We start from the raw sequence: 18,387 nt of genomic DNA, 5'->3' as shown, positions 1-18,387 counted from the left end.
ACCCCCCTTTCGTGCTCCTAGTGCTGGGCAATACAGAACTAAGATGGGGAGATGAGCAAGGTCTGCTCTAAGATTACAAAATCACATGTGTCGCGTTGGAGAGTAAGGTCATACAGATGAGAAAAGGAACCTGTCCATATTACGATTACAAATCGAAGATGCAAATGGTGTGGTGCAGGCCAGGAAACAATTATGCATGTGTTAGTTGAGTGCACTTTCGCTCGATATTTCTGGGAGATCATGAAAGAGGTAACAGGTGTGGAACTCCCCTCTTTGCACCCTCTCTCTCACCTGGACAAAGGATCTATTAATTATTTGACGAGATTTGCAAGAAGGATGGTGCTACCACTATCCTCTGTGGTATGTGGTCGTTATGGATGGCTAGAAACAAGAGAAAGCACAGAGAGAAAACAATTGATACCAAGGCTGCAGTTTTCTGGGCAAGAGATACAGTCATGAACTTAATTCAAGCAAAGGAGTCCCCTCGAGCCTGCAATCTGCAACCTAGCAGCAACACATGGAAACCTCCTCCATCATGTTGAAAGCTCTATCCTTCAATGAGATGAATTAACAGCTGATCTCTATCTGCTTGAAAGCTCGAGTTGCATCGCTGGAACAGCTGGTACTACTGTGACTGCACCTGTGGACATGATCAAAACACGTCTAATGCTGCAGAGGGAGTCCAAAGTGTCAGAGTATACAGAAACGGATTCCATTGTGCTTACTAGGTGTTTATCCTGACCTTTTGTTTTGCTTAGCTGCTGAAGGCGCCACCAAACTGTTGCGCTGCTAGTTAGTGGTGGGCTAGTAGCATAAGATGAGAAAAATGAGCCTATTAGAAGACTGGAAATTCATTACTTTGTTGAGTACCAACTATTAGAAACGTGTTCTTATATTTCATGCCCTTTCTTGGTTCGCAGGTTGTGCTGAAAAGAGGGCGTAAAATCACTTTACAAAGGGGGAGGGCCATGCATAGCATATATACTGTTTTATTATATTTGACAGTCCCTATTTACTCATATGGTTGTTTTGTTCAATATGCTATCTTGATTTGTTATTTTTCACCTCTCCACACCCCAAAAAAACATACTATTTACCAAGATACTTGTTGTAAATTCTGGGTAATTGAAGATCAGTAATGCCTTGCAGATTATCAGCAATAGTTTTTCTTTATTCAGAACTGAAAGTTTGAAATTTGAATTTCTGTTTTAATGAAGTACAAGTATTTTCCTGAAGGATTTAGGGCACTTGCAGCAATCACCTGCTATTACGGTTAATATAGATATTACCATCATTGATCTTATGTATTTCCCTCCTTCCATTAACTTCCTAACAAGCTCTCTCAATTTTTCAGTGGATTGCCACCTTAGCGAAATTAGGCCCTCAGACAACAATCACCTTTGTTGTGTGTGAGAAACTGCGTGAACTCGCAGGACTAACTGCTATTTAGTACCACATGGCAATGCCAAATATGCAGTCCAATAGGGGACCCGAATCCTCTTACGTTGAGAAGGAATATTACGGGTGAACAGTGTGAGAAACAGTAGTTTGCGAGTGGATGAATAGTAATTTGCAGGGAAAGTGGTTACTGTTTTGTAGAACTACTGTTCATATTTCACCGTAGCATAGGTACCGTGGCATCAAATCTAAGTGATCTATTTCCAATCCAACGGCTCTCAATGGAGGAAAAGTTACAGCTCAGGAGCCGGTTCCTCCAATAGGCACCTAACTAGATGGCATACTCTAGCTCTTAGTTTTTAGCAACATTTTTTTTACATTCCTTATCTATGACAACAACAACGCCTTTATCCCAAATAAATTGGGTGGACCATTTGCCATTCATGACAAGGCATCGGAAAAGATGCACCTATAGGGATCTGTCAGGATTGGGAAGCCCAAGGTCCTTTCAGATTCGTCATACGTCATTCCAAATTTCTAAATCGATAATGCTTCACGTACCACTGATCATATAGTTTTCTTTTTGTTTCGGAGAATATATATTGGATTGAGAGTAACACAGGAGACCGCCAAAACTAGCTCAGTTCCCCGATTCAGCATTCTGGCTCTTGTGCTACGAGGAGAAATCTCCTTATTGTACAACAAAACACAAGGATCAGTGAATTCTTTAAACTGCTTGGACAAAACATACATATGGACATAAATTCAACTGCGGTGTACGTAAAAAGTACATCTTATTGCACACTAACATCAGCAGAAATTGAGAGCAATGTACATCATGTCTTATCATTATGAGCTGCAAAATGTAATGAATGCCAACTCGAACAGAATGAACCCAAGGATCAATACAGAAACAAATGAACCCACTTTCTCCATAGATCAATAAATACCTTTCCAATGGATTTACATATAAAGACTGGCAAAAGTTAGTTCTTGGTATAACTCCTGAACTAGCTCAGTTCTATCTCAACTCAACTTTTAATTTACTTTTCACAGTTTCCCTGACGTTCCACTGCAATCGAATTGTACAAATGATCAGATTCCAATCAAGATAGCATCTAAAATCATAGGAGTGCCATGGGTGTTGTCACATTGCATGTACCTGCAGGTCGTTAATCTCCTCATCTGTGAGTGAACGTTCCATCGACCTATAGGCTATTCTGTAGCAATGACTCGTCATGCCTTTCTTGTTGGTAAAATTATCGATGAGCTTTACCTGCAAACAAAAAATATTTAATCTGATTCTGAAGAGCCAAATTTCATTATATAACCAAATTACTAAATGCACAGATTAGGCTCCTAATAATATTTACCACATGGATGCTAGTGTTTTATTATTAAGAGATCAAAGCACCTTATCATGTCTCGAAAAGAGTTTCCCTATACTCATGCATGTATGTGGAAATTGAATGGAGTTGGTTCATGAAAGTATATCGAACCCGTACCAGAACTAGCGAACAGAGCTACAAATAAACCTAGGAAGACAAATCATTGCCAGCAGGAGTACAGAACACGGACAATAAGCTTGTAAAGACCAGAAGGTATACTTTCACTTAATCTGGAGATTTATTACAAATTATAAAACTGAAATGCTTCATTTAAACCTAAATACTAATGCTATTGTTTGAAGTGTCATTTTTAACATGAAATTACAACAGGAAATGTGAAGGATCATACAAACTTAACAAACTAAGCTAAGGCAAGTGCTAAACATAAATTCAATGTTAATGATGCACCAAAAGCACTGAGATCATACCTCCTCTACAAGATCTCCAGCAATTCCTCTGACAACCTCACATAAATTATTCTCTGTAAATGCATCATTGATCCAGAAACTCATATCCTTGTAACAAGGTGGGAACTGTAGAAATAATAAACAGTCAGCCAGGGTATATTGACACCAAGGTGAAAACTATTTTCTCAACAGATGATGGTAGATTACACAGGGAAAAGAAACATAGTGACTACATACCTTGGAAAATGGCTTGAACTTGACACCAAGCTTGCCTTCTGAGAACTGGGTAATAAGAATGTGTACAACTTAGAAATCAAAGTTGATGACAGTAAATACAAACCAATATAGACACAACACCTCTGTTAATCCTATGTTAGGCCAACATATGAGGTAAATTTTGAGCAGTTACACTAATTAGATCTTGTAGTAAGTATTACTGCAATAACACTAGAAAGATGCATTAACTAATTAACTGAAAGTACTGTAAATATTTGAGCGTAGGCCAAAACCAAGCCTATCAGTAATCATTTGTTAGCTACATTAGGTAACACATGTTTTCGAAATAACAGTTAATAAAATCCATAACCCTTCTTAAAATCAATGTCATGATTTTCATTTTGAGAACTTCTGCACTCAATTCTTAAATTTCATAAATTTATAATCCATAAAAATTGAGATAAAAAAGAAGGGTCGCAGAAAGAGTTTGCAGAAAAGTAACTTAGGTTGAGCATATCTTGCAGCCCTATAGAATAGGGTAAATGGGGCACTATAAGCAACACAAAATATAACGGCCCAAGTAGTGAGATAACAAATAGTAGCTATAGTAGGAATACCTGGGATGTGAACCGTTGATCATTTGACCAGAAGAGTCGGATATCTGGAATATCAAAAAGGACCATTGCAAGGCGCTCCAAACCTAGTCCGAAGGCCCATGCCACGTGGTCTGTCCTACTGTTTCTTTTCAAAATTTCCTGCTCAGTGACTCCACATCCCAAAACTTCCAACCAATCGCCCTTAGAAGATGAGAAACTTAATCAGAGATCCATCATATCAAAATAAGTTGTGTGACATGCTTTACTTGGATTTGAGACTATCAAAATACTTGAATACATCCAATACAAAAACCTGAAAATATATTTCGAGCTCGAAGGATGGGTTGGTAAATGGGAAGTAAGTGTCAACCCATCGCATCTCTACAGCACCTGCAGACGACATGTTTGTCTATAATTTAGCTGACATGAGCATCTATTTAATCGCTCCCTTCAAAGACAAGGACCAAGCTACAAGTGCTTTACCAAATAGATGTCTAGCCATGCCTTCCAGCGTTTTCTTGAGGTCTGCAGCTGCATACGCTGTCCCATCCATATCAGAACCTGACCATTCATCTGGAGTGAAGACACGGAACCCTTCCATCTGCATGTGTTAAAAATTATGAAAAAGAACTTCCTTGAGAAACATTTAAGTGAATCTGGCAAAATAAAGTTACCTGATGGAAGACAGGATAGTGAGTTGAATCAATAGAATCCCTACGGTAAACATCTCCAGTAACAAGAAAGTGCGTATGTCCATCTCTTAGCAGCTCAGCTTGATGAGCACTGGTATGACACCTCAAGACTGTTTGACCATCAACATAGTACGTGTCATTGTAACTACGGCTTACATGGTCAGCAGGGACCAAGACATCGTCAAAATTCTGCAGGAAGCAACACTTCTAGGTCAGCGACAAACCAATAACCACCATACTATTTTCACTGAAGATGTATGAATCTGGAGAAGAAACACACAGCACCTAGCCACCTACACATGCTCAATTCACTCATATAAGGGAAGATGCCATGACAGAAGGAACAAGCCATTGAAGTATTGAGCTCTACAACGTTTGTACTGTAGCATAGTGTTTTCACCCTTTTCCACCTAGTATTGTGTGCTGACTTGCTATTGCTACTTTGTTCATGCTATACTACTATTGCAGTTGAACTTTAGCAGAATACGGAATAGCAGACATCCATTCAATATACTACAAGCAATTTCTACCTCATACCTGCTTGACAGAAACAAGGGGGCAAAGGTCATCTAACTTGTCAAACTGCCCAGTGAAGTTCTTGTCAAAGTAATCGTAAATTGTGTTCTTCAGAATCCCTAGAGGGTGGTTACCCCTCCTGTGCAGCTGCAGGCCGATCTTTGAAAATATAGTGTCTGGCACGTTGTTTGTCGGGTCATCTTCCTTCACAACGTCTACAAAGGCCATAAAAAATTGAATCAATTCATGTCAGGAAGAATCAGAAGCTACTAATTTCACGCAGTGTGGTACACTGAGACTCGATTCGCACTCTGGAACGCCACTGTAACACGCTACTGTAACGACATCCGGTTTCGGGATGACAGAATGCAACACTCTGGACAATGCAATGCAATCCAATGACTGTCACGACGATTCCACTGCCGAGAAGCTACCTAATAATGCAACCAACCATTCAGGAATTTTAACCCAAGCTACCAATTCATGGTACACCAATATACTAGCCATTTCAATGCCGCGGTTGCACCACCGATGAATGGAGCCTCCCAAAACCCTACCATTATTACCCAAGTTAATCCTCCTAACCTTACAAAATGCTATCTTTCGAACAGTGCAATCAAACCCCGAAACCCAGAGCAAACACACCCAAGATCCCGCCTTTGCATCACACCTTCCGACCCCGAGCGCTCACTCACCCTCGCGCGCGATCTTGACGCCGCCCACCTCGACGGCGGAGGCCGCCGCGGCCGCGGACGTCCGGAGTGCCCTCGCCCCGGCCGGCGCCGGCGCGGCTGGGAGGAAGCGGGCGAGGAGGAGGCGGTGAGGGAGTGAAGAGGAGGAGAGGGGGCGGGTGGAGGAGGAGGAGATGGCGGTGGCGGCGGGGGCGGGGGCCACGGAAAGCGTGGCCATGGCGCGAACACGAGCGCGGAGGCAGCAGCGGGCGGTTCGGATAAGCGGTCTCATGGCTGCGGCTGCGGCTTCTTGTGGGCTGGAGAGGAGAGCGAAAGCGAAAGCGAAAGTGCGAGATGAAGACGGAGGAGGGGGTTAAGGGTAGAAGAAAGTGTGGTTTTTTTAAGTGGAAAACACATTACATTACAGATTACACCCAGTCTTACCTAAATCGTCGGTCATAGTTACAAAATTCGAAAAATGATCCGACTATAAATAAGGATCATTCCCCTTAAGCACTTATAAATAATGAAGAAAAAAAGAAATTTAGAACATAAAAATATCACTAAAGATAAAGATCTTTCTCCGGTATCTCCGTAGAAGTGTTCTTCTAACAAAACATAATTTATCGAAGAGACAACGAAAAGATAGTTAAAAATGTATATTAAGCATCTCTTTTTTTTATTGCCGATTTGTGAAATCTATGTGATTTATCATTCAAGTGTATTCCAACTTATACCCACCGAGAAGTGTTCCAAATATATTTAGCAAATAATTTTATGGGATTAGCAAGCAATAGAGAGACAAAATAATGATAGCGACGGCAGTGTTTTGCTGATCATTGTGACTATACAGAAATGACATGACTTTTAATTAAAAAAAAATTAACTTTCATTTACAAGTTATTTATACATGTACACGATTGTTTCGTACATGAACAATGTTACAGCAATATAAGCACCAGCATATGATGATATCGGTATGTACTCTTATAAAATAAACGGTCAAGATAGATTTCAAATTGAAGCTCTACCATAGATCACGAATTGCTAGGACTTAAACCCCTGATCTCTTAACTCCATGCAACTCTCTGGCCAACTCACATAACACACATTATTGATTGCAATGGGATATATATTTTTTTGACCTTTGTTGTTTGAATCTTTTGATAACTATTTGGATAACTAAATGGCTTGAAGTAAAAAAGTTGTTAACACAAAGTTATCGAGATCTATAATTATCATATTTATGTATGCTTCTATATGAATATATTATAAATTTTTGAATATCTCACTAAAAAACGTAAACCAACATTTGTTTTCCACTGCTTCTTTATGAAGCAACTTAAATATTAAATATATTGTCATTTTACCATATAATTACTAATATTAGAGATTATCCTTTATCTAACCAAAGGAGTGTTAGTTACTTCCACGAGTGAAGCACGACGAACGGAGTCGAGCTGATAAGATAAGGGTGCTAAATTGGTTGTGAACAAAATTTTGGTACAAATATGATGACTTCAGATAAAAGAATTTGTCGACTACAAGATTATACATATATTTGAAAGCTATCTTTTTCATATAAATATTTTCACTATGCTATTATCCTACTTAACCACTTCATATTTAGGTACAAAACCACACATTACCACTCCATCACATATACACAAGTCTGGAATCAACGGCGGCGCTTAAGAACGTGCTTCGTTTGAACATCCGCCTCTGGCGCCTTATGCATCTCACAGCTAAAAATGTAGCTATAGTGCGGTGGTATGGAGGATCTCCACGCCGGACATCAAATTTTCCATGAGGTACAACTTTCCCAGACCTCTTGGAATGCTATCATCGTCTGAACTTCGTCCGGAGCAGTGTTAGAATTATTAGGGTTGATTCATATAATAATTTTTAATAAATTTTAAAAGCTTATATTATGGAGAGGTAACTCATATTGAGATCCACCTTTTATTAGTATCATATTGCTAATAAAAGTAGACGAGGAAGGTTTTTCCCATATATATATATGTAAGGACCCCACCTTTTTAGAACATGTACAACCTAGACTACTAATTGAGAGTAGTCTTAAAATTGGGAACTCTCTCATTTAGTGAGTCTATATAAGAGTTAGGGTTTGCCTCTTTCTCTTTCTATTGTGCTGTCGCTGTAGTCTACTCTATCCCGACATCGACGTGCACCGGTAATCTGGAGAGCAGGTCTCCGAAACCTTCGCTCTTGAGATCTTGTACCGGGAGAGGACGAATAAGATTTTTGAGAAGCGCTCCGCGCGACTGCTCAAGTTCTTCACCACGTCTTGTCTTCCTGGTCGCTTGGGCGCTACCGGCTGTCATCATCAACAATTTCGGCGTGTCGTCAGCATGATCGATCGTGCCATCAACACGGTACAACCAGCATCTTCAGTAACCTTCACCACGCATGAACAGTACGCAAAAATCATGTTTCTCGTACTTTATTTCCTGCAGTTCCTAATTTTGAGTACAATAAATCTAGTCATGTAGTGATTTCTTATATATATCTAGATTATGCTATGATGATATGATCATATCAGTTTATCAGTTTCTGCTTATATATTATTATAGATTAAATTTAATCTATAAGTGTCTTATATTCCATGAAGCAGAAGCTATCTGATAGTCATTGAAAACAGAGCAATACTCTGCCTTAAGATCGAGCATGTGTTGCTCCGAATCTTGCAATCTTGTTAGATCGACTATCGATTATGATATTATTTCTATAGTTCTGTTTGTTATATCTTATTACTAGCTTCTATTTCTCAGAAAGCTATAAATTAAAATAAACAGGTTGAGTTACTGTTGACTTTTGAAAAACAGAAAAATTTAATAAAATAAATTAAAAATTAATAAGCTAGTTGAGTGTAACTATTTTAAAAAACTGGTATGCTGATAACCTAAAATTTTCTTATAAAAACTAATAGTTTTTAGCATACACTAAACTCATAAGTTTCAACTATACTAAACATAAATTATAAACTATACATAATTTTAAAAAACTGTTTTTCAATAAAAACTCATAAGTTTTAACTACGCTAAATATGGAATATATATATAAGAGAGAGTGTGTACTTTTATGTGGCTGTCGCTGCCGCAGAAGCCTATGAGGTCTCGAGGCCAGCCGGCGCCGGCCGCGGAGCCAAAGGAGGAGCTGATCCATGGGTGCCGCTAGGTGGCGAGGCGAAGGTTCTGCGGTGAAATCGCTTCGGCATGGACGAGCTCCTGCGTGCCGACCTCGCACTGCCGGAGATGGAGGCTCCGGTGTTCTACAGCGGAGCCGGCCGCGAGGGCCACCCGTTCTGCAACGACGTCTATGGCGAGTTCCAGGACAACGAGCTCTATGAGCCATAAGCGATTGCATTAAAAGACACCGGATTCAATTTTCACGGATTGCTTTGACGCACAATATATAGCAAAGCTGTACTGAACGTGCATGCTAGCTTGTTTTTCAGTTTGAGAGTCAGAAGGACCGGGAAATTGACACACGAACTCAAAAATTCTCTAGCCTAACTAATATAGAGTCGCTACGAAAACCCACCAAAACAACACGAAAACCCGGTAGGCTAGCTACTCCCAAAGAGACTAGCCAGCTTACGGACATGCTTGTAACAGGATGGCAGTGTTTTATGGGTAGAGCCAGTGCGACGAGGGTTCAACTTCCATCCTGTACATCACCTATTAAGTTCTCCAATAAAAACCCGGGTAAAGAGGGCCCGTTGTAAAAAAAACAGAGACTAGCCAGCAAATGAGGAAGGAAATCAGAAGGAGAATGCAAGCCCTAGCCCTCGCCCTGTCTCCCTGTCGCCTGATCTGTCGCTGACCTCATAGCTACGCCAACTGTAGCCATGTTGCCCCGTACTAGTCACCCCGTGTCCCCATCTCCTAAGCCATCGTTGATCTCGCGGCCTCATTTCCCTATCACTCATCTCCCTATCTCCCGACCCTGTCACCCCATCTCCCCACCACCCCGTGTCCCCATCTCCCAAACCGTCACCGACCTCGCGGTCACGTCGCCCTGTCTCCCCATCTCCCGAGCCCATCACCAACCTCACAGCCACGTCCAGTGGCGAAGCCACGGCATGGCTGGAGGGGGCCTAGCACCCCCTAACAGAGCTGCCATTCAACTAATAAAGTATTAATCAGCACATGTTAATTATAGTTTAATCTAATTCCTGATCTAATTGGCCCCCTCCATGTCTAATTGGCCCCTCCCATATTTAAATCCTAGCTTCGCCCCTGGCCACGTCAACTATGGCCATGCTGTCTCGTCTCCCAGTCGCCCCATGTCCCCATCTCCCAATCCATTATTGACCTTGCGGCCCCGTCTCCTCATTGCTCTATCTCCCCATCTCTCGAGCCTGTTGCCCTATCTCCCCATCGCCCGTTCTCCCTATCTTCATCTCCCCATCTAAACGAGTGGCAAGTTGAGTATTCAAGATTGTGAAAATAATATGATTTAAACGAGTGACATAAAACATATTCGCTTTAAGATGATTGTGTTTTCGCCATTCATTTAGACTTATTTTTGTCACTGCGGTTTCAAGATGATTGTATTTTTAAATTAGGATAAACTTGAGCATGGGGATCAGTGGTTTTATGGTGCAAAACCGCTCTACTAGAAAGCTAGGAGCTCTGAGCAATTTTGCATCATAGGGCACATTGATCATAATGTTGATTGAGTTTATATCGCGAATTTAGATTTAAATTACTTTACCAAAAATATTTCTCTATTTATTTAGATATAAAATACTCTATCACGAATATTTCAGCATGAGATGTTTGTCTCAAGTTTAAGATTAAACTTGAGACAGATCCCCATTCTGAAGAGTTCATAGTAGAGTATTTTTTTCAAGACATGAACCGACAGTGATAGTTAGGTTATCACTGCCGGTTCAAACCTTGAACCGACAGTGATACTTATTATCATTGTCATTTCAAAGCTGGTAGTGACAATCGTGAATATGGATTATCACTGTCGCTAATTCACTACTGAGTACAAAACCAGTAGTGGCAGGCTGTATTGTAGTAGTGTTCACGACTCCTCGTCACCTTATACACCTGGTATCAGACGGTGCTGGTGGTGCTTCCTGTGCTATAAAGTCCTTGCTCCTCTATATCTAGACGTTCAAGTTCTGGTGTTTATCCTTACATGGACAATCTAAGCTTGGGTTTTATTCCAACATACCAACCGAGTGGATACAATCCCAGTCCCACCATGACACCAAGGGTTCAGCCGCTTACCAGGTTCTGAATGAATGCTACTGCAAGTAGTAGTTTGCACTAGGTTCAGAGGTATGAGATTTGCACCTGATCATAAGTTTATGCCATGCATATGATCTACATAGGGCATGTCAGGTAAGGAGTGTTGCATGTATTATGTTTTCCACATTCATGGCATTGTTGGTACAAGTTCAGGCAACAACAAGATTTATCTCTACTCTGAAGTTGAGTGCAGAGTATATCATCTATATAGTGAGCGCCTGTTTATTTGGTCTTCTATTTCTGGTTTCTCTGAAAAGCTGTACTTTTGTTTTTTTTTAAACCTGCTTTTAGATTTTAGCAGTTGAATTTTATAATAATTTTTTTGCTTCTTAGAAAAGCTACTCTCAGCTTCTAGTTTATTTTCTCAGAAGCAGGCTTCTGGCTTCTCTAGAAACCATTTTTCAGCAAACTCGTTTGTTTGGGCTTCTGACAGAAGCAAAAACCAAAAGTAGTCTGAAACAAACAGGCCCTGAATCTGAGAGGGGATGGGGATTCATAATTTTTTTTTATCCTACTCTATCATATGTTTCGTACACTTTGTTCAATCTGCTGAGTTGTGTGTGCGTGACACCCCCACTTTCTTGATATTTTTTTATGTCCAAAACAACTACCTCCTTAGCTTTATAAGATATCTCCATTAGCACAACTTTCAAATAACTTGCATCTCTCCGCACACTGTAGTGGCTACATGCGACCTACATCACAAAGAAGCCGCTCGACACCAACGAGGTGTGCAGCCTGTGACGGGTCAAGGCGTGGCGCAAATGCTCCTTGGAACTTTTGGTTATGCAATGATCACTGAAATAGCATTTCTGGTTCCACAAGATTAGACATCAATTCAACTTAGGGCCACGCATGATTCTGAAGAGCCAGACAATTAGCAATCCAATACAACATCGTCTATGGGGGTGATCAACAGTTTGAACAAATAAACTTTCTGTTACCATTGGTCACATTGCACACTTCTGGTAAGTGAACTTTGGTGCAACTCTAAAGTAATAGTTAGTGTGTACTAACGAATTATTCGCATGCCAAGGTGTTATCTTTGTGTCCCATGATGGCTAAGTAGCTTCTTTAGGTTGTCTTTTGCATCATTAATCAATTTGGGAGTTGTTTTACACTGGAGAATATTGCAGCTACGACGCCTGAAGAGAAAGCTATGGTCTTAATAGAAATCATACCTTGGGTTTGTTGAGCTGGTGACTGACATCTTTGCAAACCATGCAGTCCAGAAGATTCTCTCTGTCAGATTTCACCTCTTCAACTTTTGCAAATCATGTTGTGTGTGTCGTCACACATAGACACACACATGATCTGTGTGCCACACATGCGTGCCTAAGTAATGAATACATACATGCTTATTGTAGTTCATATTTCTTTTTTGGAGCACGGAATTCCACTTCCGCGATCTGCAACTATAAGGAGATTTGCTCTGAGGTTATGGCCATGAGTTCATACCTCATGCTTGTTGAATTGATGATCGCGTCTTTGCAAATCATGCAGTCCAAAAGGTTCCCTCTGTCATATTTCACCTCTTCAACTTTTACAAACCATGTTGTGTGTTGCGGGCACACAGACACATGCATGATTACCGTGTCACACACACAAAGACAAACATGTATTGATCTGTGTGTCACACACAGACATACACATAAATAATGAATACATACATGCTTATTGTAGTTCGGATTTCTTTTTTGAGCATGAAATTCCACCTCTGCAACATGTAATTATAAGGATATTTGCTCGGAGGATTACGGACATTAGCCGGGGAATCTTCTAATGTCCTTGAGAAGTGCTTAATGTATGGAAACTCTAAGGAACGACAAATGACAAATCAATGAGATCCTTAGCACGGGTGGTGAAATAGAGGCTCTGGCAGTATATTAACGTTCTTCTAAATTCCCGATTCTTATGTCACCCCATGATCAACCACTAACAAATGATGTCCCCCTTAGCTTTGTAAGAAATCTCTACTAGCACAACCTCTCACATCAGTTGCCTCTCTCTACACTCTGCAGTGGCTACATCTGGCAGCTTGAGCTCAGCCCTAAAGCTCCTCATCGTCTATCGCCTAAAGGAAGTCGACACTGTCGTCACTGACATCCACAAAGATGGCTTCAACTTCTGGGCAATCATCAAGCCCTATATTTGCATACCAGGATCATCTACTGTAAGCATGGCATTGAAAAATATAGGGCTTTTGCAACTTTACAATAAAAGTGCCTAAATTCACTGAAAAACAAGAATTTGAGCGGGGGCTGTGCCCTCGCTGGGCCTCTCCTGGATCCACCCTTGTATGTTGCAAGTATGCATGAATCAGATTATATTTTTCTGGTTCTACAAGATATAGACGTCGATTTTGTTCAAACCCATGATATTCTCTAGGTCAATTTTGTGTGTACATGAATTAGGCGCCCATGATCTTTTGTGGACTATGGATTATCTATACACAATTTTTATTCATATGGCTTAACAAATTTTCTACATTTAAATAATTTTTTTATCAATATAATAAATGAATTGACTTAGGACTTTGTTTTTATTTAAGATAGGTTGCAACGCTGAAATCGGAAACTTAGCAGCATCAAGTTCGAAATAGATCCAAAACAGGACCTCTCAAGAATAAAACAAAGGTACTAAATTTAAAGTTCAATTTAAAACCGATTGGTCCGGTGCTCGTCATTCCCTATAGAATTGTCGAGACATTAGACCTTAACTTCACGGATTTGATGTGTTTTCGTTAGGATGGTTGATACGAAAGGCAGAGAAACTGCTCTACGTTCATCGTTTTTCCGGTTTCAGAACCGGCTGATTGGTTCACTCAATCCTATTATCTAAACACATCTGGAGTTGGCTCAATGTTCAGGCTAACTCACTAGCACACACTGATGAGTAAGGACACACTGTCATCAGGTCCCACTCTGTCAGTGGGCCAGCCTTACAAGAAACAGACGCACGTGCACAGCTTGTCTCCTGACCCCACCAGTCTGTCTCACCGAGCCGCTTCGTCTTTCTTCCTTCACTTGCCCTGCCCTCCCGCCGCCGCCGCCGTTTACTAGGGTTTAACTAGGGTTCTTGCCGCCAGCCTACGCCGTGATGGAGGCGCTCCGGGAGGCGGTGGCGAATCTCACGGTGTACGTGCACCCCTCCAACGCCGCCGACGTCCGCCGCGCCGTCGCCCGCCAGCTCAGCGCGCTCCTCTTCTCGTGCGTGCCCCTCCCCCCTCCCTCCTCTGATTCTTGCGGAGTTCATGCTCCTGGTCCAGCGGATTCCCTTGGGCTTGGGCTCGACTCGTTCGTAATAGAGGAATGTGGTCCTGTGCCGGTTTTGGTTAGAGGGGAAAGACGCGAATTTCGGGGCAATAGGTTGCGCTGCTTATGAGCTTGAGCTCCGGAGCAAATCGATAGGCGTGAATATGATGTCAGATTCCGCTGTGAGGTTGTGCGTATCCAAACTACAGTTGAAGAAGTTCCAGGGAGATTGTGTATGGATTATAGGACCTTTAATTCTTCGTAGCATGCTTCTTGCCACTTTCGAGCTGCCGCAAGGGTCATTTGTTTTTAGCAAGTTTAATTGTTGGTTGAGTAAAATTTGATGGTGCTCGTTCCTATACAGGTACGAAGATCGCTTTGATGGCGTGTTGCTGGCTCATGAAGTTAGCGTCGAGGGTGGGAAAGCCAAAATCCTGAATGGCTTGGTGCCGTACTTTGGCGTCCCAGTGCATGCGAACCTGCTGCTCTTCTCTCCCCAACCAGACATGATCCTGGGTATGCTCTTATTTTTTATGTGCCTAACTCTCAGCTCATGCACACCATGTTAAACTTGCTAATAGTTCTCTGCCTGACTGCACTTTTTTACAAGTTCAAACTAGCATGTTACTATTGGGGATACCACATCTTTCAGAACTTTGGGTCCATTTGAATAAAGTGTGCTAATCATTTTGCTAATGGCTGAATTCTGCGATCATATCCAGTGAAATGAAAATAGAAATTATCATGGTTGAAGTTTGAATGCATAGATCTGATGTTTAATTGTTTGCTAACCTCAGAAGGGAAGGTTGAAATGCTTGGGAAGGAATCAATCCATGCCATTGTATTGGGGGTTTTCTCAGCAGCCATTATGTCAGACGATATCCATGAAAAGTTCAAATTCAAAAGAGTAAGATTGACTGTTTTTTTATATTGATTAAAAAGGACACTGTTTTCCTAATAATGTGATAACTTTGTTCTGATTCAATTTTTTAGGTGAAGCTCTTCTACTTTCACTGTTTCAGTAATTGAATGTCGTTAATATCCATGTCCTTTTGTGTATGCCTCATAAATTGTATTTAGTGAAACACATATACATGGAAGTAGGAACAGAACTTGGCAGGAATTGTTTGTTATCACAAGTCATCAGCAACTCTTATTATTCTTCACTTATTCCTATTTCCAAATCTGAGCATTTGCTTTCCTATTCGTTGACACCGATTACAGATATGCCTAAAAGTGTGATGCCTAAAATTTTCCTATTCTCACATTGATTGTTTGTAGCTGGACGCTTGTGTTTCTTTTTATACAGTACAGTTTGAGGGTTTAACTTTCGACAATATTAGGACTAGTGTTACTAAATTTTCCCAACAGTGGAAAGAATCAGAAGCTAATTGAAGGTGTGCGACAAGTGTCGAAACTCAAAAGATTCTTCTGCACTTGCCACTCCTGTGAGCTTGCTACTTCTTTTTAGTTTTTAGCTCTTATACTTGTGTGTGCATGTTGGAATCCTTCATACTTTTCCATTTTTGTGATGTTCTTCAGACCATTGGGAACCTCTTGCTATACCTGAATGTCTGAAACCTCAGTTTTGTGTGGACTGTTGAACACAGCGTGTGACTAAAGAACTTCTCTATGTTGTACAATTCTGCGTAGATATTACATCAAAGTCAGTCAGTCTCTTAACAAAGTAGGTATTGATTTGTTTTATATTTTCGCACAGAAAGGTGATGGAGGAAAATTTGTAAGCCGGTCAGACAAACAGCATGTGATCAAAAGAGGAAGCATGATAAGGTTTTCTGTCAAGAGGTGTGGGCTGATCTTGTTTTCTTTTTTGCTTTTTTGTCAGTTTAAATTGTTTTGCACGATGTTTTCTTTTCTGAATTGAAACACATCTTCATCGGATGTCAAAATACATGTTTGTTTCTACATTTGTCCTTTGCTTATGTTAGTTGTGCAATCTATATGTTGCGCAAGCACCTTTGAAATTTTGTAGCATGTTAGTATTTCACCCTGCTGTGCTTCTTACGTTACAACTACTGTACAGTATAAAACATGTCAGGTGCAAGATGATGGCTTGCTGAAATGCATGTACTGTAGTTCAGCTATCTAGCTACATCATTTACTAATAGGTTAATGTACTTGAAATGATCTGAAACTCATTCCCACAATACATCTCATGAGAAGCACATATATTTGCTGAAGTGATTTGAGACAGTTAGTGGGATGCTCAACAATCTATGATGGATAAATTGACTATGTTTCTTCTGATGTTCAATGACAGGGTGGATACAGAAATGAATTGTCATATAACTGGATCTTTAATCCCACCTCACACTGGATCCATGCTTTGGTTATCAGTACACGATGCAGAATATGCATCAGAAATCAACAGGTCTGAGGATATACTAACACATGTTTTCATGTTACTTTTTGAACTGTAATTTTAAGCCTGTCTATTCAAGCTTTGTAATGATATTAGTGCTGCTCAAATCTCCAGTGGCAAAAGGAGGTCGAGGGATATCAACATCAAATTTGAGCAGAATGAACAAGAACACAGAGCACTCAACGATGAAGATAGTGTGGTGAAATCTGAACGGCCACACAAGTCCCGAAAGAGGAATTTTGAGGAACGATAATTTTATTTCTGGGTTGTGAACCAGTTTGTTGGAATAGAAGCATGTTTAGTGGATAGTTTGGTGTGAATTAAGCAAACGGCAATGAAGGCCAGCGGCTTGTTTGTGGAAATCATGTTTGGCTCAATGCTTCTGCTGTCTGTGGATTCTTATTGGAGAGAAGATGCTGCTCCAGTTCGAGAAGTGGTGCTTTTGCCTGGTTCAGAACTTGCTTCCTTGGTTGGTTTAGAGTCTATGTCAGGAGAAACACCCTCCTTTTCGATGCAACATCAATTGTACTATGATGTAAAACAAATCACAGATTGCATTTCTAATGGATCACTTTCTACCAAATGGGTGCTGATCTCATCCAAGAAACCAATATGTTTAATGGCAAATCTCATGTTTTAATTCTAGCCTCTGGCATGTGTTGAATGTGTTAGGAACAATAACTTGTATTCAATAGTAACTTATGGGGTAATATACAGAGTGCACGGAGAGTACATGATAAGAATTATAGTAATCTAATATATACGTAATGGATAAAAACTCTATATTTTTAACACCTCTAAAGGTGTATCTAGCATATAAGTGTAGTTTTGGTAATTAATAATAATATCTATAGATTAATAGTTATATTAAGAATTATTAGTAAATTGTTCTATAGGTGATGTATAGAGGATTGAGCATGAATTCATTAAGGAATGCTATGTGATCAAAAGAGATGCATCAAGAAGAATGAGCAGAGGTGATACTCAGGTAAATAATGACAATATCTATAGACTAACAATTATATTGAGAATTATTAGTATGTTATTTTATAGGAGATGTATAAGTGATAAAACATGGATTCATTGATGTCATGAGATCAAAGAGATGCATGTAGTCATTGAACTCTAGGTGATACTCATGTGATGAAGAAGAAGCTTAAGTGAGAAGAGGTCTCGGAGATCGAGGGTGGACTCAAGATATTGACGATAAGTGTGAAGGCTAAGTCACTTGTATAAAATAAGTGGCTAAAGGTATAAGATTGTCAGTTGAATTTTTATGGACTAACCCATGTGCTGTGCTTGAGAGTAAGTTAAGGTTAGGTTACATATAAAGGCAAGTATTGAATTGAGATATTTAATATGTTGAGTTGGATGAGCAAGATCAAGATAATCTTAGTGGACAACTTATGTGTTTGATGCTTGCGATTCATGCCTTAGTGGCGAACCGGATGAAGATGATGAAAAGAGAGAAGTCTTCTATACTTGGTGCATGGGAAGCAATCAAGTGAACTTCATCAAGCTTCCAGAAACATCAAGAGAGGATCAAAATAGGAAACGAGGATGAACATCGTCATCAAG

At 40.3% G+C, this 18,387-nt stretch overlaps 2 protein-coding genes across 2 annotated transcripts; one reads left to right on the top strand and one right to left on the bottom strand.

Moving 5' to 3' along the window:
* Nucleotides 1-2,175: 2,175 nt before the first annotated feature.
* On the bottom strand, nucleotides 2,176-6,230 carry LOC133906519 (phenylalanine--tRNA ligase, chloroplastic/mitochondrial-like). The gene is made up of 10 exons (XM_062348445.1): nucleotides 5,909-6,230; nucleotides 5,235-5,428; nucleotides 4,680-4,886; nucleotides 4,489-4,606; nucleotides 4,319-4,395; nucleotides 4,027-4,206; nucleotides 3,431-3,475; nucleotides 3,215-3,319; nucleotides 2,561-2,674; nucleotides 2,176-2,470 (listed from the first exon to the last, which is right to left on the bottom strand). Exons 1-10 carry the CDS (start codon nucleotides 6,174-6,176, stop codon nucleotides 2,420-2,422), a joined length of 1,359 nt encoding a protein of 452 aa, XP_062204429.1. The 5' UTR covers nucleotides 6,177-6,230; the 3' UTR covers nucleotides 2,176-2,419.
* A 7,931-nt stretch (nucleotides 6,231-14,161) lies between these two features.
* Nucleotides 14,162-17,454, top strand: LOC133906796 (DNA-directed RNA polymerase I subunit rpa43-like). The gene is made up of 6 exons (XM_062348811.1): nucleotides 14,162-14,381; nucleotides 14,791-14,942; nucleotides 15,224-15,333; nucleotides 16,147-16,232; nucleotides 16,708-16,818; nucleotides 16,924-17,454. Exons 1-6 carry the CDS (start codon nucleotides 14,272-14,274, stop codon nucleotides 17,060-17,062), a joined length of 708 nt encoding a protein of 235 aa, XP_062204795.1. The 5' UTR covers nucleotides 14,162-14,271; the 3' UTR covers nucleotides 17,063-17,454.
* The last annotated feature ends 933 nt before the right edge of the window (nucleotides 17,455-18,387 follow it).

This window comes from Phragmites australis, chromosome 23, assembly GCF_958298935.1.
Source record: "Phragmites australis chromosome 23, lpPhrAust1.1, whole genome shotgun sequence".
NCBI classification, from domain to species: domain Eukaryota; kingdom Viridiplantae; phylum Streptophyta; class Magnoliopsida; order Poales; family Poaceae; genus Phragmites; species Phragmites australis.
This window is presented reverse-complemented; position numbering and strand designations above follow the sequence as displayed.